This window comes from Pleurodeles waltl, chromosome 4_2 (assembly GCF_031143425.1).
Source record: "Pleurodeles waltl isolate 20211129_DDA chromosome 4_2, aPleWal1.hap1.20221129, whole genome shotgun sequence".
In the NCBI taxonomy this organism is placed as follows: domain Eukaryota; kingdom Metazoa; phylum Chordata; class Amphibia; order Caudata; family Salamandridae; genus Pleurodeles; species Pleurodeles waltl.
This window is the reverse complement of record NC_090443.1, coordinates 839,089,216-839,112,886: the sequence shown is the minus strand read 5'-3', so window position 1 is coordinate 839,112,886 and position 23,671 is coordinate 839,089,216. Positions and strand designations below refer to the sequence as shown.

The 23,671-nt window shown below is 46.0% G+C and overlaps 1 protein-coding gene across 2 annotated transcripts in view; it reads left to right on the top strand.

The window, feature by feature from the left end:
• Positions 1 to 23,671, top strand: part of OMA1 (OMA1 zinc metallopeptidase) — a 435,938-nt gene that overhangs the window by 68,479 nt on the left and 343,788 nt on the right. For both annotated transcript variants that reach the window (XM_069232569.1, XM_069232568.1), the window contains exon 3: positions 20,737 to 20,965. In XM_069232569.1, coding sequence (XP_069088670.1) covers positions 20,737 to 20,965 — 229 coding nt within the window. The remainder of the gene's footprint in view (positions 1 to 20,736; positions 20,966 to 23,671) is intronic.

Below are 23,671 nucleotides of genomic sequence, written 5' to 3'. Positions count from 1 at the left end.
TATTGGCCACCTATACACCACATCCTGCGGTTGTAAATTTAGCAGTAACTGAGGTTCGTCGCTTATACATTGAATTAACAGCAATATATAGATGATTAGTACAATTTGTGATGCAAACATATAATACAAACCCAGCATGTGCTGCTCCAGCACATCCACATGCAGTAACGCCAGGTATAAATCCTGAGACTGTACATTCGATTATGGGTAAAGTACCTGCCAAACGAGAGGAAACTCCGTTCTGGTTAGCACAGAAAATTAATACACTGGAGGCAGTATTTCCCCATATGGGACCTCAGGATAAACATAGAATATTAACTATGTGCTTGCCTTTCGGGATGATCCCTACAGTAGAAAACTGTAATACCTGGGGCACGGTATTTGTCGCGCTCTACACACCCGCACACAGTACACCGACCCTTGGCAATTTACCAGAAGTACTGAAACAAATTCAAGATGAATATGGGGCTGCCCTGGCCCTAGATTAGGGGATTGCCCCAGTGTCCTCAATCATTTTAAGTAACCTTAAAGGGGAAGCAGTCGCACTTGCAGTGCGCATGCGGCTTCGTGACGTCCCACATCAAGAACAAGAGCTGCCAAAAATAATAGCAGAGACCTATTCAAGTATCGGTCGAGATAGCCTAGGGGCCAGACCACAAAAACCTCAATTTCAGGGTAAATCATTAAAGATACCCCCAAACAAACACCTGAGGGTAATAAGAAACGCTGGGATAAAAAGCAACAAACGCCTAAGAAAGAAAGGGGAAAATCTCCGCGTACAGAGACCCCACAGAATAGGCAAAATCTCAGAAATAGAGATAATATCAAAACGCCTGATAGATATCAATATACTGATACACGCCAATCTCATTCCTTTCAGGGCTCATCGGAAAAGAGAAATAAGAGAGGTGGGCGATCAGAGCGAAGAACAGAGTACGTGAAACCGAGACAGGAATCACAACGCTCTTCTGAGGTTTCTGTTAAAAAGAAAGAGAAACCCGCCCAACAAAAACAACAATTTAAAAAGAAAAAAGTGGCGGCTGTCTCCGACATGCCACTCAGGAAGAGGGTTCTCTTGAAGAACAAGAACTGGGCTCTAGCACTGCTAGACAGTGCGGCAGAGGTCACAATAGTTCGCCGGAATCTTCTAGAGCATCTGGAGGTGAAAGCAACTGATGACTTTATACAAGTAGAAACAGCGGACATGCGTGTCTCCAAGCCTGATAGGATGTACAAAGTAACGCTGCAGTTAGGAGACATTGAACGCACAATAGACGCAATCTTTTGGGATCGCATACTAAAAGTGCATGATGTCTTGTTGGTCGAACAAGATTGGCTGCCTGACTTTGTCCTTACCTGCCCATATGGATAAGATGTCATTAAGCCTTCCTTCTCGCCCCTTGTTCCAGAGGAACTAGCTGAATCCTATTCCATTGAATGGGCTCTAGCACAAGCACCTGCATTATACAGAAATCACGTAGGATGGAATAAGGAATCCCCCTACCTGGTAATTCCAATTAAAAGTGAACCTCAGCCACAACCGCAGTATCCTATAAAACATGAAGCAAAATCACCAGTGAGAGAAATACTCATGCAGTTAGAGTACCAGGGTTTGATTGAACCATGTGTCTCGCCAATTAATAACCCTTTATTCCCCGTAGCTAAACCAGACTTTTCATACAGAATAGTCTTAGACTACAGACATCTAATTAATCATACACGTACCTATGCTATACAAAACTCACATAGCACTGCACTAATGAGCAACATAGTGCGTAAAAAATACAAAACAACACTAGACCTTTCCAATGGGTTTTTCTGCCAGAATATAGCGCCTGAATGTAGAGACTTAACAAGTTTTAGTGCACTAGGCTCTCAGAAAAATTCTGTCATTTACCTCAGGGATATAAGAACAGCCCAGGACTGTTCGCGGCTCATCTCACTGCTATTTTGCACGAGATTGACCCTGAAGCATTGTCCTATGTAGATGATATAGATCTCACGGATGATGAATTACTACTACATTTAAGACGGGTAGCCTGCATTGTTGTAGGGTTTGCCAAATTTGGCTACAAATTGAACTTAAAAAAAATCAAAAATAGCCTTCCTCAGCGTCCTGTTTCTAGGATATGAGCTGTCAAGTGAAGGAAAGAGCCTAGCGCCACAATTCTTAGACAAATGCGCACAGTTACAACCACCAAACACGATTAAAAAAACTCCAATCATTATTGGGTTTCTTAAATTTTGGCAGAAACTACATTCCAGATTATGCTACACACATAAAACCTTTATATGATCTAATACGTCCCGATTTTTCAAGTAAATTCTGGACAATTGAACATACACGTATTCTTAGAGAATTGCTGACAGACATACTTGCAGCACAACGTTTACACACAAGGGACAACAAAACACATTTGGTCATCAGAGTAATAGCTGGGGCCATCGGGTTCACCTATGTGACATTTAATGAAGGTGAGACAGTCCCGATTGCATACAAATCACAATTGTATTAATCAGCTGAACAACACTTTGCTCCCGCAGAGAAAATTCTCACTGCTGTACAGATGGCTGTCATTAAAGAAAGACCTCTTGCCCAGGGAAAACACATTATTGTTGTTTCTCCAATCCCAGCATTAGAGGCTGTTACAAAAGCTAGCGTCCCAAACGCAAAAGTACTACATCCACGTTGGATACAATGGGCTACGTCTGTGACAACCACTGATGTGGACTACATTTTTCGACCTAAAGCTGCAAACTTAGAAATTCCTACAATATGAAGTAGAATATCCAGTTCCAGCAAATACTTTGCCTATTGATCAGTATCATTGAGTCATGTACACCGATGGCTCTGCACAACCTGCGATTGGAACTAAACATCAATATTCTGCTGCTTGCGCAGTTGTAAGTGACTATATGGAAGGGGAGAGATTTTTCCTCTACATAACTTTACACAGACTCTAGGGGATTGCACAGCAAAATTGGCTGAGCTAAAAGCTCTGCTGATGGCAGTGGAACACACAGATCTGGCACAGTCTACGCTGGTTGTTTGTGATTCATATTAGTGTGTCCAGTCCTTTAATGAATACCTTCATTATTGGCGCCAGAATGGGTTCAGAGATTACAAAGGTAACACCATTAAACACAGACTACTGTGGGGGAAAGTAGCTGACCTGAAAGAAACACTACCGAATGTCCATGTTGTACATACAGTTGGACACCAGCGTGTTGGAATATATTTTGCTGGAAACACATTGGCTGATGAAGCCGCAAAGTCCGTAGTGGCAGTAGCCACTGTAGCTGCAGCGACTCGCTCGAGTTCCAAACCAGACGCAGACATTTGGGCTGCTGTGAAAGCTACGGCTGATGATACGCCCCATCCTAAAGGATTTCCTAACAAATATTATTATCATATGGGAAGTATGCTGAATGCTGAAGTTAAGATACCAGGCGTAGGTGTACGAGACATCCCTAACAAAGATATAAGACCACAATTGATTAAAGCAGCACATGAGGGGGTGGCATCTGCACATGCTGGTGTGGCAGCTACAGTTTCGATCTTACAGGCCCGCTATTGGTGGCCAGGTCTCTACAAAGAGGCTAAGCAGTATGTCCTTTGTTGTGACATCTGTCAACAAATCAAAGTTTCCACTGCCAAACGCCCGCCGCAGACACCCCTCTTAATTTCAAACAAACCGTTAGTGTGTGTACTTGGAACACTGTGGTCCCTTCTTACCTGATAGTACATACAAATATATATTAGTCGCTGTTGATTAATGCTCCAGATTTGTATGGGTGTGGCCACAATGATCGGCTGACGCTCGGACTGTTATTAAAGATTTGTGAGTCTTTATCAGTACATATGCAGTTGTGGCCTTCTATTCGGACCAGGGCCCTGCTTTTGCCTCAAGGGCATTTAGGGACACTATGGCTTCGTTGGGGGTCCAACTCCAGTACTCGTCTTCATTTCATCCCGAGGGAAATAGTGTTGTGGAGCGATTTAAACCGCGATTTAAAGCAATCCTTAACAGCCAATCCTTAAAGCAATCCTTAAAGCAATCCTTAACAGCAATCCTTAGGTACGGGTCGTAGTTGGCTTAATCACCTGTATGGAGTCCAGAGAGCACTAAATAACCTGCTTAGTAGGTCCCTGGGGGGTCGTACTTCATATGAGTGCCTGTTCAAAACTCGAATGTATGTTACGGATCTTGATGGTCCTGGCGTGGAGGCAGCAGAAACACCTTTTGACATAAATCAACGTGTCACTGTCTTACAGGAATTGCAACATTTCTGTGATGATAATTATTCCGAAAGTGCCACCTCCACACGAATTAAGGATGTGCCTGTAATATCTACCGGCTGAATTCCCAGAGTTAGGGATCTTGTACATGAAAAATTTGCAGTCAAAAAGGAATTTGGCCCTTCTTATCTAGCACCAGTCCCTGTACTAGGGATACACGGTACCAGAACTGTTATTCTATCACTATTGGCAGGTGCCAAAGAAAATCGTTTTGTCTTTATTGACAATGTTAAATTACACTATGTGGCTCCTGTACAGCCGACCAAGAGGAACATCCAGTAGTTCCCGAATCCCTCTCACTACTGGTGAAGAAGTTCCACTACAAGTTGTTTACACCAACACCGACACCTCTCCGAGCTTGGGGAGGGTGGAAGATGATCTTGCACTAGTTCCACTAACGTCAACTATCTTAGACCAAGTCAATTTGACTTCAAGCCAAACGGATGGCGTTGTCTATAGTGTGCCACCACAGGAAACACCAACTCCACAGCTGACAACGGCTCCACCATTTGCACGAACTGCCTCTGGCTATTTTGCCGACTTCAACTGTGAATTCTCAGACTCATTCGCCTCTTCAAAAGCTGATTTGTCAAGTGCACATTAGCTAACAAACTGGCTTAAAGAAACTTATTTTATTTTTCCATGGAACCATCTATGGCTCTTTCTCACTGTCCTAGCCTTTCTGCTTTGGATTGGTTTTGTTATTACCTTTTTCTTATTAATACATGGTCATTTTCTTCCTGAAAGATCAACAGTCGAACTGGTGGAGGAGGTTTTGAAACCACATTTTTCATCACACAAAGTCCGAAGAGATTTATACTTTGTAAACATTTCTGGAGTGCCAATTCCTGATGGGATTGTTTGGGAGAAAGTAATGTTTAATATATATGGTCCCACAGAAATTATTCAAATACCTTATGTGTTCAAATTATCAGTGAATGATATAGTGATACCAAGCATTGTATCTGATGATTGGAATGTGAAAACAGTTGATTCTATGATGACAGAATTGCAATATTATACTGTCTTTGAAAACGAAGATGTTTACCAATTCACAAAAAATTATGGTGGTATGTTTTGCTATAATTATTATGGGCACCACTTCATACAGTCCCAAAACGGTATTTAATTACACGCAATGGGAACATTGTCCAACTCCACCGCAAGGGAGTTCCAAAACATATTCTGAAAAGTTTGCATATTTTTCTGGGCACAACCAAAAGAATGCTGAGTCATTACTTTAAGGTACCACCTACTAAGGATATACACATGTTATTGACCAATACGAAATGTATATATTCAGAATACTTCCCGGCTATCGATAGAAGGCTATGAATATTGGTCCAAATCAATTGATCTGAAGAGTTTCTGGGGAAACAAAAAATTGGCAAATTAAGGGAAAAGAAACATTGTTTAGAGCATGTCTTATTCCTGTTCAAATGATTTTCTTAAATGAAACAGTGCAACAAACGAGTTGTTTAGGCTTCGCAAAAATCAGGGAATTAAACGTGCCCAGTATACCTGCCCCTACAAAATTTTACAAATGGCAAAAATACACTAATGCAACTAAAGATGAGCTCGATGAGTGGGTCCAGAATGGTACATTTAATGCTTCACTGACACGTCTAAGCGGGTGGTTATTGTGGCCAATAGATACCAATGGGTGTCATCAACGTTTTATTAACTCCTTTGGGGTTTTAGGACGAGTAGGCCAGACCCTCGCTATATATCTCCAGAGAATGCAGACATCATTACAACATATAGTGTAGGAAAATGATGCCAACAGTGGCTAAAATCATCCTCACTGAATGCGGTTAGAGAACACCTCAGTCTCCTGTCTTACTCCGCAGACTTACAAGATTTCTTGTCAGGCCCTAGAACACCACGGTATAAGAGTTTTTTATATGCAGTTGGGTTGGACACTTCAAACATTGAAGGCGGGTCGCTTTCCATGGCAGCATGTCAGTGGAAGGGAGATATTTTCTCCCTTTAATCTAACGCGACAACAACAACTAATGGCTAAGAAAGAAGCGTCTTATGTCATGCTTAACATTGAGAAATGAGAAAAGTTGCCTTTTACCGTGGCCGAAATACCATCGGCTGAGTGGTTAATACATGGGGTTATTAATCTGCCTATTTCCACACTACAATTCACCTCCCGTTTAAAAAAACATTCCGGTTGGCAGATATGAAAACCTGGGAGATAGTTACATCCATGAGGTGTGGGAGCTTCCCGTCGCGTACAAATGCTTCAATGGCATGAAAGAGGTCTTTCTTAGCGGTAGTGAATGCAAAACTTCAGTCAGCCATTCGATGAATTGTAAACAGCTGTCCTTGGATGGGGCGTGTAACGCCTCGGCTGCAAACTTGGCTTGTTATCTTAAGGGAGTTCCAGTCCCCTTGATTAGACCTACGTTCCAGGTGCTTTCAAACAGCAGCTACGTCCTTCTCAATAGTGAAGACTGTTGTGGCATGCGGGCCGGAATAGTTTACGTTGTTTCAGTCTCTAAGGTCGTTACATGCTGAGGGAACGTACTGTTTCCCCCCCACTAAATTTAAGGAGGTAGCTGATATCTGGCCTTACATTGCTACTTCAAAAGTGAATTTTGACAAGTTAAGTAGACTCAAGGCTTTATTGTTTCAAAAGCATGTGGCCCTTACATCTGCACGCGAGACCTACGCACTTCAAGTGGCAAGGTCATCAGCAGAAATACAGTCCCTGTTAAATATGAACTTTCCGAGACATTTTGGTGAACTCGTGGGATGAATATTCAATGCGTCCAGTACGACTGGAATCGCATATTTTTTCAAAGCTGTTGGTTCTGGTTTTGTTCACACCTTCTCCTCCATATTCGGTTTGATACCTTCAGCTATCCACTCAATTTTCTGTAGTATTTTTGGGGGATTTCCGATAACTTTGGCTTTATTAGCTGGCATCCTGCTGTTGCTATTGTTTATGCGCAATAGCTGTCCCGCCGCAACAAGGACAAATGACGGCGCTCCCATCAGCGCAGCTGTGTCGTGAACGTATGATGCAGCATTTTGGAGCAACACTCCTGGAGCAATTGGAGTGTGACTGGTCTTTATCATTCAGACCGGTTCTGTATTGTGTGCAGCCCGTGTTCCGGTGCCTCTGGTGCTCTTTCGAACATGCACTGGAAGTTTGTCTTTCACAGCAGCGCCCCCCAGCAATAGATGCTGATCTGTTGATGTTCTCGCTGAGGGTTCATTACCAGACATGCGCACTGAGGCTGCGTTTGCTACGTGAAGCTAATTATGAGTTACCCTTCCTGGAGGAAGCTGCCAACAACTCATCATTGGGCACTCCGCGGGTTGCCGCCTTGGTTTACACTGGGGCTATGGAACACACTTGCTCCTTGATCATTTTTGGCGCAGACTTTCCGGTTCTGTCACCTGCCGAAGTGGAATATCTCCTGTTCTCCATGGCTCAAACTTAATTTGGAACTTTTCTAAATAGACATGTCCGTTGAATTCAGTTATAAGACACATGCTTATGTTTTAAATTGCCAAGTAGTATGCTTGTGTGTCCTTTTAACTTGTCAAAATTGTTCTGGTTTTTATATATATCTTAGGTTGAGCTTTTTTTAGCAATGGAATTTTAGTTTTGGCTTTCAACCACTTTAACCAACAAGGGGAGGGTACTTTAACCAACAAGGGGAGGGTGTTGTGCAGCCATTTTAGTTATAGCTCCATGCACGTTAGTTTAACACACAAGGCCGCTGTGCACTTTGACCTAGATATATTTTATTCGGCTTTGCATTGTTATTTTTACAATAACCAGTTTTACGGTCTTGTTTTTTTTTCATCTAACTGTTTTGCTTAGCCCAGCACTGTGTTCTCAAACAAGACATTCTTGATCACTTTGTGCTTCAGTCAAGGCTACAGTTTGGTACATTACCGGTGAATGTGGTAGAAGTTTAGTCTCCAACATTCGTAGAAAATACACATCCTTACGTAGGGACAGTTTCTTAGAACTTCAGCTGTGTTATTATAAAAACACTTTCTAGTCCTATTACACGTTAAGAGGGAGATTCCAGCCAGGGAACCACGACTGTATGCTGATTGCTTCGCTGCAAATGCTAACGCAGACTACAGGCCTTTGCTCAGGTATGAGGGTCAATGTGCTCCCGGGGGAACTTGAAAGGCAGAATTAGAGCTTAACATGCTGTGCTCAGATTATGACTCAAATAGGAAATAGTCCATCGATTCTAGTGGCAATATGATAGCGTTATTCTTATGCTTCACTCTCATCGTCACCATTTTAATATTGTCATGTTGTGTCGTCCTGGTTATTGCAGCTCTTGCTTTGGTATCTAAAATGCATTTGTTTTATTAAACCAGTCTGTAAAACTCATACTGCCTTTTATTGTCATTTATAAATGAGACTGAATTGTGAATGAAAGAACCGGATGCGACCTGAGTGACCGTGACTTCCCTGAGAAGTATGATATGTCATGCACTCAGCTGCCCAGTCATCTCTACCTTTTGGGAGATACGAGACACTGCTAGTTAGGTGGAGCAAAACCTGGATTTGGAGTGACAGGGGTCACCCACAGTGGGTCAGACTCAGTATCCCACACCGTGGACGATCTTGCTGCTCAAAATCCAGTAGTCTCATTAGAATAATAAGGGGGTCATTACAACCCTGGCGGACGGTGTTAAAGCTGCGGAAATACCGCAAACAGGCCGGCGGACAAAAAAAGGGAATTATGACCCTGGCGGAAACCGCCAACATAGACAGCCACTTTAACACACCGCCCGCCACAGCGGTACAGACAAGCAGCGCGCCGGTTACCGCCAACAGACAGGCGGGAGACAATGTACCGCCCACAGTATTACAACCCGCCAATCCGCCACCTTTTCCGGGGCGGATTCACCGTGGATAAAAACACGGCGGAAACAGCTTTTGCAATGGGAAAACGCTCACCTGAACACATCACGCGAGGAAGGAGGCCACCATGGAGCCGGAATTACAAATACTCCCTGCCCTTGTCTTTCTGCTCCTCTACGACCAACAGCTACGTAGGCGCCGAAGACACCGGTGAGTACTGCACCTACGACACGGAGAGGGGGAGGCAAAAGTTAGGGGGACACCCACCAAACACCCCCACCCTCGCATATTACAACATACACACCAATGCATTCACAAAAATCACAAGAACAACCCACAATCCCTCCGGAAGAATGAAAAGACAATGCGAAATTCGGTCAAACATTATAATGTGCCAATATACATGCCATACAAAAATATACAGATATATATTTGAAAATCAGTCATAATTATATATACAATACGAGAAGTAGTGCAGATATGTACACAACAATGTCCGTGCACCAACAGTCCAAAAATGCATGGGCGAGGCCCACAAACGATACCTGACCATTATCGGAGAGAACACTGCCGGGGCATCAGATAGAAATACTACAGGCACCTCAGGGGGAAGGGAAGGGGGGGCACCTCAGCCGGATGAATACAAAGCTAGATCCACGACGGGGCTCCATGCCCATTGATGTATCCTGGGAAGTTCAAAGCCACAGTCTCTCAAGTCTCTACTGTGGGTGGTATGCCCACTGTGCCTTCCTGGGGAGTGCAAAGCCACAGTCTCTCAAGTCACTACAGTGGGTGGGTTGCCCACTGTGCCATCCTGGGGAGTGCAAAGCCACAGTCTCACAAGTCTCTACAATGGGTGGTTTGCCCTCTGTGCCATCCTGGGGAGTGCAAAGCCACAGTCTCTCAAGTCTCTACAGTGGGTGAGTTGCCCACTGTGCCATCCTGGGGAGTGCAAAGCCACAGTCTCACAAGTCTCTACAGTGGGTGGTTTGCCCTCTGTGCCATCCTAGGTAGTGCAAAGCCACAGTCTCTCAAGTAGATGCAGTTCTGTACTGGTACTGGGTGGGACTGGTGCCCAGACTGGATGAGTCTCCCCGTGAATGTTCCTGTCCTGTCACTGTCCCAGCTGCACATGGGATAAGGATGCCTGATGTGGCGGGCTATTCATTCCTACACGGTGCTTGCCCTGTTCAGCGGTGCTTTGACATGGCAGTCTTTGCCCTGTTCAGCGGTCTTCACCATGCCGGTTCAGGACTGTTCAGCTGTGATTTGACATGGCGGTTCTGGACTGTTCAGCGGTGCTTTGCCATGGCGGTCTTTGCCCTGTTCAGCGGTGCTTTGCCATGGCGGTCTTTGCCCTGTTCAGCGGTGCTTTGCCATGGCGGTCTTTGCCCTGTTCAGCGGTGCTTTGACATGGCGGTTCTGGACTGTTCAGCGGTGCTTTGACATGGCGGTTCTGATACGGACATTGGTGTGTGGCATGACGATCTCTACACTGGGCATTGGTGTATGACATGACGTTCTTCACACTGGGCATTGGTGTGTGGTATGACGTTCTTCACACTGGGCATTGGTGTGTGGCATGACGTTCCATCATTGCCCAGCGGGGCTCTGGCAGACGGGCCCTCCTGGGCTGTGACTCCGTCAGGTGGTCTCTGGACCAGTGACAATACTTGTGCCCTCCTGGGCTGTGACTCCGGCGGTGGTCTCTGGACCAGTGACGATACTTGGGCCCTCCTGGGCCCTGACTCTGGCGGTGGTCTCTGGACCAGTAATGAAGGTGCTGGCGGTTGTGTCTGGACCGCCGGAAATGATGGCGCACTTCTCCGCCGTGACACTCACAACAGGCTGGGCAGACTTCCTATGGACCTTCCCCACCTTTGGTGGTGTCACAGCTGACTCACCAATCCCCTTCGAACCCATGTCAGTTGTTGTCCCACCAGGAGTCTTAACACGGTCCCATCGTCCACTCTCCAATTTTAGAGCCTTTACAGGGGGTGGGCTGCCAGTGCCTTGGCTCCGGGTCCTACTGCCTGCCCTAGTGGCCGGTGCACTCCACAAGCCTTGAACACGCACCAACGGTATTGGAGGCTTTTTGGCTGAGGTGCTACGCCGGGACTGATGAATTGGAGGTGGGGGGGGTGGGGGCAAAAAGGTAAATTTTACACAGGGACAGTTTCTGACGAACACTGGGATGGGTAGCTGAAGGGGGTCTGGGAGTGGAGGAAGAGGAGGTGGTTGTCGGAGGTGTCACTTTAGCTGTTTTGGGTGCAGGTGAAGGTACTGGAGGCTGTCGTGAGGTGGATGGGCTGGGGTACAGGGGATTGGTTCTGGGTGGAGGAGGTTGGAGGGGGGAGGCTGGACACAGGGACAATGGCTGCCATCAGTGCTGAGGCCAGATATTGCAGGGTTCGCTGAAGGACAGCCTGACCAGAATGAATGCCCTCCAGGAACGCTGAGTGGCTGCTGGGAGGGCGGTGCTGGTAGGGGAGGTGGCGGCTGTACCTGTTGAAGTGGTGGGCACAGATGGTGCCGCCACCACAGAGGAGCTCCCATCGGCGGACGAGTCCGTGTCGCTGGTTGGTGATCCGGTGGCCGACGTGAAGCTCCCCTCGCCCTCCGTCCCACTGGTGCATTCAGAGTCCGTGGTATGGCCCTCCATGGCCATGTGGGATGCAGCTCCCTCGTGCTCCGGTGCCACTGTACCTCCGCCTGTTGATGCTGATGTACAAAAGGACAGGGAGAGCAGGAAAAGGGTGGGGGAGACAGAAGAAAGAGAGTTTTAGTGCATGGCATTCCGCTACTGTTGGCGGACAAGACAGACGCAGCAGCCCCCTGTTCATTACGCCGTGCTCCTGCACTCTGCACACGCAATTTCTGGCTTATGGCCTACATGGCAATGGTGGACATCTGCGCACATGGATGCCACAGGGGCAACTACAGTATACCTCGACTCGGCACTCTGCTGAGGTGGGGTTGAGTGCCACATGGCCTACATTATGGAGGGGCCTTGCCTACCTAACTCGCCCTGGCCTATGGACACCCACAGCCCACCTCCCCCACCCAGACCCCTCCACTGCACGCAAAGTGCGCAGAATGAGGTTGTACTCACCCCCTTGTGTCTGCTGTGATGTCCTCAAGCGCCCATCCAACTCCGGGTAGGCCACCGCCAGGATCCAGAACATCAGGGGGGTCATGGTGCGACAGGCACCCCTCCCACGTTGGGAGGCCATCCCCAGCTGAGCCTCCGCCGTCTTCTTGCTGCAGCGGCGAATGTCCTCCCATCTCTTCTGGCAGTGGGTGCCCCGTCTCTGGTGGGCCCCCAGGGTCCGGACCTCCTTGGCGATGACACGCCAGATGTCCCTCTTCTGGTGGGCGCTGACCTACATGACATGCACAAGGGAAGAGGAACAGTCATTACCAACTGCACCGTCAATGTGAGTGGCCCCCTCCCTACTCTGGCCATGTGGCCCATTCATTCCCATGCATTAATGTTCTATGAACTCTGCCCCCTTCCCTCTTCCACCCAGGCCTAGCCCATACAACGTGCTCCCTGTGTACTAACCTGTTGGTCTGGAGGACCGTAGAGTAGCGTGTACTGGGGGAGGACCCCATCCACAAGTTTCTCCAACTCCTGTGCAGTGAAGGCAGGGGCCCTTTCCCCAGACGCAGCAGCCATCGTCGCTTCCAGACCGAGGTCACAGCAGCACTAGCAGTGTAGGTCCTCTCCTGTCGAAGGTCAGGTATCTAGTGATTGAACAGATAGAAAATGGCAGTGACGTCCGCGGCGGTGCGCATCATCACCGCCGGCGCACCTGTTCATTGGCTCCTGGGACCCATAGGGTCCAATGTTAACCAATGCAGCATTGCGCCGCGGACTACGACCGCCTACTGCGATGGTGTGCAACGCCAGCGCAGTTACCCCACAATCCCATTGTCCCAGTTTAGAGGTCAGGCAGCCGCCATTTCAGGGGCCCACATGGCTTCATTTACTACTGCATCACACATTGCTAGGCCTACACTCAACACACATACAGGAAGGGTTTTGTGTCTGGTGTAGTCTTGTGTGTAACTGTGGGTACATACCTGGAGGAATAATGACTGGTTCTTCGCTGTTGTCCTTCGTAGGCACCGTCAGCTGGGACATATGAGAAGATGGCAGAATCCTCCGGTGTACCGACCGCTGGTGGACCTGTTGACAATGGAAGAAAGACATGTCATCGTCACCTACCGGTTTGACCGTGCCACTATCCAGGAACTCTGTACCCAGTTGGAGCCAGACCTGATGTCACCGATCCGCCATCCGACTGGAATCCCCCCCTGACGTGCAGGTGCTGTCAGTGCTCCATTTCCTTGCAAGTGGGTCATTTCAGACTACTGTGGCCATGGCATCAGGGATGTCCCAGCCTATGTTTTCCAACGTGTTGTCCAGAGTGTTGGCTGCCCTGCTGAAACACGTTAGGAGATACATAATTTTCCCTCAGGTGGAGGATTTGCCTACAGTCAAAGGTGACTTGTATGCCCTTGGACATATCCCCAACGTCATAGGTGCCAATGATGGGACCCATGTAGCTCTGGTCCCCCCCCCACAGGAGTGAACAGGTGTTCAGGAACAAGAAGAGTTATCATTCCATGAATGTCCAGATGGTCTTTTTGGCAGACCAGTACATCTCGCAGGTAAATGCTATGTTCCCTGGCTCTGTGCATGACGCCTACATCCTGCGGAATAGCAGCATCCCTGATATGATGGGTCAACTCCAGAGGCACCGTGTATGGCTATTGGGGGACTCTGGTTACCCCAACCTGTCCTGGCTATTGACCCCAGTGAGGAATCCCAGGACCAGGGCAGAGGAATGGTACAATGATGCCCATGGGCGGACTAGGAGGGTGATCGAACGCACCTTCGGCCTCCTGAAGGCCAGGTTCAGGTGCCTCCATATGACAGGTGGATCCCTATTCTACTCACCAAAGAAAGGTGTGCAACATCATCATCGCCTGCTCCATGCTCCATAATTTGGCTTTGCGACGCCAGGTGCCTTTTCTGCAGGTGGATGATCCAGATGACGGTGTTGTAGCAGCTGTGGAGTCTGTGGAGCCTGTGGACAGTGATGAGGATGAAGCTGAGGAAGAAGACAACGACAACAGGGAGTCAGTCATTCAGCAATATTTCCAGTGACACACAGGTGAGAACATTTTCATGTTTAACAGTACATTAACTTTCACACGTCTACCTCTATCCTGTTTCTCGATTTCAATCACTATTTGTTAACTGAGTTGTACCCTTCCATTACGGTTTCACAGGTGTGGTAACCTACGTGTCAACTGCTTGCATCCTTCAAGGGCTTGTGATGTGTGACATAGGTATGTTAGCCTTACAATGGTACAGCCATTATGACACTGTCATTGATAATACAAATTACCAAATCATAGACTGACTCCAGATTGTTTTGTGTTTCAAGGGTGTTTATTTAAGTGCTCAGAAAATGAAGGGGGGTTGTAAAATGGTGATGGGGGATGGTGGAGGAATGTCCATGGCAGAGTCCAGTCTATTAGTCTCACATGTGCACTGCCCATCTGGGCATAGGAAGTGGAGCTGGGGCAGTTCGAATATGGACAGGGTAACAAAGTGGGACAGTGGGAGGACAATCAGGGTGGTCTCATTTCCTGGCAGCGGACTTGCCATCTTGCTCTGTCCTGTTCCTGGATCTCAGGGACCGCTTGCTTGGTGGTTGTCCGTCTGCAGGGGGTGGGGTGCTGGTGTGGTGGTCCTGTGGCGGGGCGTCCTGTCCACTAGCGCCGGCGGAGGTGGTGGGCAGTTCATCGTCGTGGCTAGTGTCAGGGGCCCCTTGGAGTGCCACGGTGTCCCTCAAGGTCTGCTCTATGTCCTTCAGCACCCCTACAATGGTACCCAGGGCGGAGCTGATGGTCCTGAGCTCCTCCCTGAACCCCAAATACTGCTCCTCCTGCAGGCGCAGGGTCTCCTGCAACTTGTCCAGGACCGTGGCCATCGTCTCCTGGGAGTGGTGGTATGCTCCCATGATGGAGGATAGGGCCTCGTAGAGAGTGGGTTCCCTTGGCCTGTCCGCCCCCTGTCGCACAGCAGCCCTCCCAGTTCCCCTGTGTTCCTGTGCCTCCGTCCCCTGGACCGTGTGCCCACTACCACTGCCCCCAGGTCCCTGTTGTTGTTGGGGTGGTGGGTTACCCTGGGTGCCCTGTAGTGGTGGACACACCGCTGATTGACCTGTCCTGGGTAGGGAGGTTTGGGCCCGCTGGGTGGGTGCTGTGCTGGTGTTACCAGAGGGTGGAAGGTCGGTGTTGGGCTGTGCCTGTGCAAGGGGAACCGACTGTCCTGAGGCCCACGATGGTCCGGGCTGGTCATCAAGATCCAGTAGGGCAGAGCTGCTCTCGTCACTGTGGGCCTCTTCTGGGGGTGGAGTGGTGTTGTCTGGACCCTCTGGTGTGGTGACGGTCCTTCGGGTTCCTGCAGGGGCATAAGAGCATGATTATTGCATGTGTGTGTGTAATGGTGTGCAATGGGTGGGTGTTTGTGTACCCCAGTGCAAGCATTCCTGTGTGTGGGTTTGTGTGATAATGTTTGGGGGGTGTTCTGGGTATATGCAGTGGGCATGCTTTAGTGCTGGGTGTCCATGCTTAGTTGTGTCGTGCAGGGCTTGGTGTTGGGATGGGTGGTTGGTGTCATGGGTACATTAGTGAGGAGTTGTAGTGATAGGGGAGAGGGTGAGGGAGGAGGTGTGTGAGAGCATGCATGTAGGGTGGGGGATCTGATATTTAACATTTGACTTACCAGTGTCCCATCCTCCACCGACTCCTCCAAGGCCCTCAGGATGCAAGATGGTCAAGACTTGCTCCTCCCATGTTGTTAGTTGTGGGGGAGGAGGTGGGGGTCCGCCGCCAGTCCGCTGCACCGCGATGTTGTGCCTGGAGACCGTTGAACGCACCTTCCCCCGTAGGTCGTTCCACCTCTTCCTGATGTCCTCCCTATTTCTTGGGTGCTGTCCCACGGCGTTGACCCTGTCCACTATTCTGCGCCACAACTCCATCTTCCTGGCTATTGATGTGTGCTGTACCTGTGAGCCAAATGGCTGTGGCTCTACCCGGACGATTTCCTCCACCATGACCCTGAGCTCCTCCTCGGAGAAGCGGGGGTGTCTTTGGCGTGCCATGGGGTGGTGTGGGTGAGGTGTGGGGTGGTGTATGTGGTGATGAGTGTGGTGAGTGTAGTGGTGTGTGGTGTTTTGTGCGTGGATGTTGTGTGGGTGATGGTGTTGTGTGCCTCTGTGTGATGGGGTTGTCAATTGCTGTGCTATCTCTCTGGCCTTCTTTCAGAATTTCTGCTCGTAGGGGTTTGTGGGTGATGTGGGTGTGTGTTTTATATTGTATTGGGTGTGTGGGAGTGGTGTGTGTATGTGTATCAGGTGTGTGTATTTGGAATTGTCCAATGTGGCGGTGTTTTGTAGATGTGTGTGTATTTTGAGCGCGGTGGTGTGTACCGCCAATGGAATACCGTGGTTGAAAGACCACTGCGTGGATTCGTGGGTCGTAATAGCATGGGCGTGTTTCTGTTGGCGTGGAAGTGGAGGATTTGTTTCCGCCAGTTTATCACTGACCTTTGATCACTGGCGGTGTTGTGTGGGTGTCTGAATTTCGGCGGATTCCGAGATGTGGGTCATAATAGCTGTGGCGGTCTACCGCGGCAGCGGCGGTGTATTGGCAGTCTTCAGCACGGCGGTAAGCGGCTTTTACCGCCAATGTTGTAATGACCCCCTAAGAGCTTACGTGACAGTAGGCTGCCACTTAAAAAAACTACCTGAACCAGAATCGGACAGTTCTGAAAGCTAGACATCCGGGGAAGTTCCTGGTGGTGTGCTTGGCATCCATCCCTTGTCATTTTCTTACCCACAATGCCCTGCAAATCTCAAATGTTGACTAAAAACACAGATTTTACCTCCAGTAAATTCCAGTATCTGTAGGAATTCACAAACGTTCTACCACCCGTCATTGTCCCACTTCTGATAAAAATGCAGCACCACTTGTGTGGTTCGGCCTAGTGCCAGAGACAGGAACGTGTACAATTCCTATTGCACTTGGTTTGATAAATTACTGTCACTGTCACTAGGCCCAGCCACACAAGTGAGGTACCATTTTTAACAGAAGACTTATGAGAATGCTGGTTGGAAGGACGTTTGTGTCTCTGTGCAGATTCAAGAACATTCCATCACTGAAATGTGAGGAAAATGTTTTTTTTTTTGTTTGTTAAAAATTAAGGTTTGCAAGGCATTCCGGATGACACAACCTGTTGAGAGCCATGCAAGTCACCCCATTCTGGATTTCCCTAAATATCTAGCTTTCAGTAATGTACAAGTTTGCTAGGTTTCACTAAGTGCCAGATGAACTAGGGTCCAAAAATCACTGCTACCTACTTTGCAAGAAAAGGGTCAGTTTTCAGTGGAGAAAGGTGATGTGTAGGCCTACCCACATAAGTGAGGTACCATTTTTATTGGGAGGCTTAGGGGATTGCTGTGTGGAAGGAAGTTTGTGGCTCCCCTAAGATTCCTGAACTTTTCATCACAGATATTTGAGGAAAATGTGTTTTAGACACATTTTGAGGTTTGCAAGGGATTCTGGGTAACAGAACCTGGTGAGAGTCACACAAGTCACCCAATTCTGTATTCGCCTGGGTGTCTAGTTTTCAGAAATGTACAGGTTTGCTAGGTTTCTCTAGGTGCCGGTTGAGCTACAGGCCGAAATCCACAGCTAGGCACATTGCTAAAAAGGGTTCAATTTTCAGTGGAAAAATTTGATGTGTCCATACTGTTTTTTTGGACCGTTTCCTGACATGGGCACTAGGCCTACCCACACAAGTGAGGTACCATTTTTATCCGAAGCCATGGGGAACACAGAATAGTAGAACAAGTGTTATTACCAATTGTCCTTCTCTCCATTTGTATCTTCCAAGTGAAAGACAGTGTGTCAGAAAGAAGTCATTTTGAGAAATGCCATCTGATTCACATGCTACTATGGGTACCCACAAATTCATAGATGCACAAAACACACTGCTTCTATACTCCATATTTTGTGCACAATTCGGAAATCCATAGGTTTCCTTGGCATCTATTTTTCACTCTTTTTTTTACCAAATCAATTGCTGTATCCGGTACACAATGAAAAACCATTTCAAGGTGCAGCTCCGTTATTGCCTCTGGGCACCATCGGTTCTTGGTGAACCTCCTCCTACCAGAAGGATGCAGAGGACGTAATGGTATATTGCTTTTGAAAATCTGCCCTAGTTAGAAAAGGTTAGAGATGAAATCATAGACACAAATGGCTGTTTTGTCAACTCAATTTCAATTTTTTTTTTATTTCAACTGTTAATTTCTATAGGAAAACCTTGAAGGATCTACTCAAATGACCCCTTGCTGAATTCAGAATATTGTCTACTTTTCCAAAATGTATAGCTTTACGGGATCAGTCATTGGTTTCACACCCATTTCTACCACTAATTGGAAGGAGGTTGAAAGCGCAAAAAATAGGAAAAATGGCATATGTCCCAGTAAAATGCCAAAACTGTGTTGAAAAATGTGGTTTTCCGATTCAAGGCACCTGTTTCTGAAAGCTGGGAAGATCATGATTTTAGGACTGCAAACCCTTCGTTGAGGCCATTTGTAAGGAGAAAAACAGATTCTTTCTTCTGCAGCAGTTTTTCCCAAAAAACAAAATGTAGCTGTATTTTGACTATTGTCTCGGTCTCCTCCAAGGGAATCCACAAACCCAGGGTACATTTGGAAAAAAAAGGATGTGAATTTGGCGGGAATGCCATTTTTGTGGACAAAACGTTATGGGAGCCTTAAGTGCGAACTACCCCAAAAAGCCCAAAAACAGCTTAGTACTTTTGGGGGGCGAGGAATAAGAAATAAATGCTTTACTGTTCAGTTTATAGAAACCATTATAAAAAATGTAAATTTGCCACAGGAATTTTTTATTTTTTATTTATCATTAAAAAAAAACACACCAGTGAGTTACCATTTTTATCCAAGGTCATGGGGAACACTTAGAACATCATGTTAAAAAATAAGGTAAAATAACTCTAAAATAATTTTCCTCTAACCTCTCTGAGATCCTATCATAAGGATATAATTTTTTAGAGAAACATTTTAAGATAATAACCAGTTAGTTAACCCTTTATCTACCTTGGTCGACATTTGTGCAAAGTGCAGTTGTGCAATTTTGAAACAAACTTACTTGTAAACCTATCCAACAGATTAATTCATTTCCTTACTAACTTAACCTATTATAGACTGGACCGAGTGGATAAAGAGCTATTCTCAATTCTCAATTTTGTGATAGGAAAACAGGCTTCCGCATATACTAATTTAACCAAACAGACGTTCTTGTATTATGTTGCACTATTATAGACTTGGACAACTAAGCAGAAAGGTATTCTTGATTTTACTTATACCGTATTGCAAACTTCTGACCACTTGTGCCACCTTGAGTATGGGTAATAAACCATTTATCCCCAACAGTTAACAACTGTATGTACTGCAATTGTCCAAATCCAACACGAAATTAGCACATATGCAAATCCGATTATAGTAATTAATTTGCTTAATAATTATCACTTTTATTCACTAAACCTGCTGCAGCTGAGAAGGTGTACTCTGATTTACCAACACCACATTACTGACGTCTTGAAGAACCATCTTCTTCTCTGCCGCTTTTAGGAGTTACACAGTATGTGGATTCTCTATTAGATTATTTAGTTTAAGACATGCAATTACTGCTTGTTTACATGTCCATTTGCCACATTCATTTAAAAGGGATTTTAACAAAAATCTTCTTTCCTGCGCTAAGACAGGACAGATACATAAAAGGTGTGTAAGGTTCTTGTTTCCATCTTTACATAACCTACAAGTCTCCGTCAGTGTCTCCTTATATCCTAGGGTCTTACTTGTTCCACCAGGCAGCTTTCCCAATTGGAAATGCAAAAAGGCTATTTTAAAGGACCATCCAGCTTCAAAATAGGGTTGATATTGAAGGGACTTATAATCATTTAAGATCCCCCAGGCATGTGAGGGGACCCTAAATGCGGGTAGGAAGGCTTAGCAGCGAAAGGGTTAAACGCTACAGTTATCTGAGCATGGACATACCTGCCAGTACTCCTACAGGTTTCAATACATACTCTACACCGTGAATCCTGCAGGCAGTAACCTCTCTAAAATAGATTGGGGTTGTTTGAAACTATTCTGTGGACCTATGTGCACTTTTAACACTTTCAGGTGTAAATAATTCTCCAAATGGGGTAAACCGCCCTTCAGCTATAGAAAACCTTGAATAGACAGCAAGGGTTGAAAGCTTTGAAAGTAATTCGTATTGTGCCCCTCCTTAAAGTAAAACCTGAAAATTAAACATGATGTAATTTCATAATCACTGTCAGAGAATAGTTTGGTATTAGTACAAGAAATAATGTGCGTAAATATTGCCGGATAAGCATCTCAGGACAGTGGCTTTGGTACAAGATGTTTACATTGTGTTTTAAATTTCTGATCGTCTCTTTTGTTTGCAGGAGTTTTAGAAAATGGTGGAAAGCCCTGCCGCCCAACAAACAGGATTTGTTCAAAGAAAATGTTCGAAGAAACAAATGGAAGCTGCTTGCGAGCCTGAGTGCACTTGGAGTTGTTTTTATTCTCTTTTATTTCACTCACGTGGAAGAAAGCCCAATCACTGGTCGAAGCCGGTTGCTGGTGTTCAGGAAAGAGCATTATGCTTTCCTCACAAACCTGGAATATGAAGGCGTACGTAAGCTTATTACTGCCATTATTGGAAGGGGTTTTGTCATATTTGCTTGTCGCTCTTATCTGACAACAAAATAAATGGGAAATGTTTTGCTGCAGTATTTTTGCTGGCCTTACCATGCACATGTAGTAGTTACTTCCCAAAGGGGTTCTGTATAGAATGCAGAAAATGAAAGCGAAAAATAGCGCCCAATGTTAAAAATGAAGAAGAAAGGGTTTAGTGTTGTGGAAGATGTTCAAATAAGCTCACAAATTATCAAAGAAAGGCTTCCATACCAAGGTGACACTTACATTTTTGGATAACTGAGACAAGCGCTGGCAATGCCAATAGGTCAGTTGTATGCTAATGCAAAGTATTACAAGAAAATAGCATGATAAAAGATATGTATTGTGTGGAAGCAATTACACTGTCAAGTCCGACCTAAAAATCCATCGGCTCCTCTGCTGAGGCAGAGGAGCGTCATCCCACGGCTTGCAGGAGAAGGAAAAATTAAATGATAACAACGGAGCATTCTTATTATTTTATATTTAGGTGAGCCAGCTTAGGGCGGGCTGGAGGAGGAGTGGTGAGTGCACCATAAGTGCGCATGTCTGTTTGGCTGGCCATAAAGACATGCGCACATTGCATTTCTCCTCCTGGCTGTATTGTACAGCCGGGAGGAGAAAGTGCACAGGCTCCTGCTACCTGTGTGAGTGCCGAAGTAGGCCTCTCACACCAATCACAAAACTGCTGTCATGCTGGGGACAGCAGCGTTGTGATTGACTGAGGGGAGCCTTGAAGCCTGTGTTCTTCTGGACGAGCACAGAGGAGATGAACCTGTTTCTTTTCAGTGTAGGTAAGTGTTTTTTTTTGTTTTATTTTGTTTTTATAACCCCCGCCCTGCCACCTGATGATTTCCCTTCTCCCATCTATGCTGCTGCCAGAGAAAAACAGCATAAATTATCTAGTTATCTAAGACACTTTAATTGCATTCCAATATCATGTGAGTGTCACTGAAAGATCACTATGTGGCAGCTGGATAAATAAAGAAAATGGTCACAGCTGTGTGGAGGGCAAACACTTTTTTTTTTTGTTGAAGCACACAACCTTTGCTCAATCAAAACATGTACTCCTGGCTCCCAACATGTGGGCAGTACCAATGCCACCCTCTAGTGATGCTCACATAATAGTCTGGTGACAGCTGCGCATCTTGTTTCATGTTAAGCACTGCAAGGAACTACATTTAGGAAAATCTTTTACATTCATGGCCTCCAAACTATGATTTGACCTTTTCTACCATCTAATGGTTGAAGCTTATTACCTAGGGTTTCGTAACGTTTTGAAGACATGACTGTTTCAGTAAATAGTATTGTTTTTTCAGCTACCAAGTGCCAGGACACCCTTGTCACAATTGCACTTTATACATTTATCTCATCATTGTGTAATAATGTACTAGTTCATAATCTAAGACTAGTGGTACAAGCCTGGTCTTAAAGCACTGTATTTTCATTGGTGTTAAATCACCAAAATGACAGGGGTTCCAGAAGTGGTGTCATACAAACATTGAACTGCTGATGACCTCACAGGAATTGATATTCCATTACTTTTTTACCCTGATGATATAGGGGGTGTCACCGCACTTTTTTAACACAATGGCATTAAGGTAGTGACACAGCTGAAGCAACAATAAATGAAGTATTAAACATTAAATGCAAGATTTATAAAATAATGCAAGCAGACACAAATACATTTTTGCATTGTATGTGTGTCTGTGTGTGTCTGCATATATTTTTATATATAAAAGGAAGCAGGGAACTCTGTGAAATTCTCATGTTTAAGTGAAGGGCAGCTCCGTTATAGAGCATTCTACAACACCAGCGACACTCGGAAATTGCTCATCTCAAATGTCTGTTTTTCTAGTAAAGCTTTTAAGCATGGGATTGGCACATACCATCCATACAGAGCTACAAAGGAACAAATTGTTTTGCCATTTTTACAGCTGGACAAAGGCATACCCCTCTGAAGAGCTCTAATAAGAGTGAAGGGGTTGCTTTTATGCATTCCAGGTTGGCTTGGTTGGTACTTTACCAATCGAAAGCTGTAGTACTGAGCCTTTAGTGGTAAAAGACTTTTGTCATTTTACAGCTCGGTGTGGATGGCACTAGCTAATTCCATGCTTAAAGACTTTGTTAAAAATCCCTTATAGACACACACCGCAACTCAGTTTTGGTTGAGCAACCAAAAATTATATGAGCCCCATTTACCAATCAGTTCCTGCCACTGCCTGTGTGATTTGGGCCAGGGGTCACAAAGGCAGGATCAGGGGTCACAAGGAGCAAGCCAGTGGTCAGAGCTGGAACCTTAGGGGACTCCTAAATGACAGCATGTAGGTAGACGTAGGGGAAAGGGAATGGGACAAGAGAGAGAAACACAGGGAGTGACTGTCATCACACTGCCTGGTTGCACTCTTTGGCTTGATCTGGCCTGCAGGAGCATTGCTATTTAAATACAGGGGAAGGCTATTAGCGTGACTGTATGTTAACATTGGCAACTAATGTTTGATTTTAGATCTTCTATACCCTTTGATTTCTAGTATATGCCACTCTTTGCCCTGAAATGAAACTCTGTATTTCTCCTGAGCAGTAATGTAATTAAAACTGGTAACTGTGAATAACAGTGTGAATGATTATGTATTGCTAGCTATGTTCTGCAGATCTGATTACAAT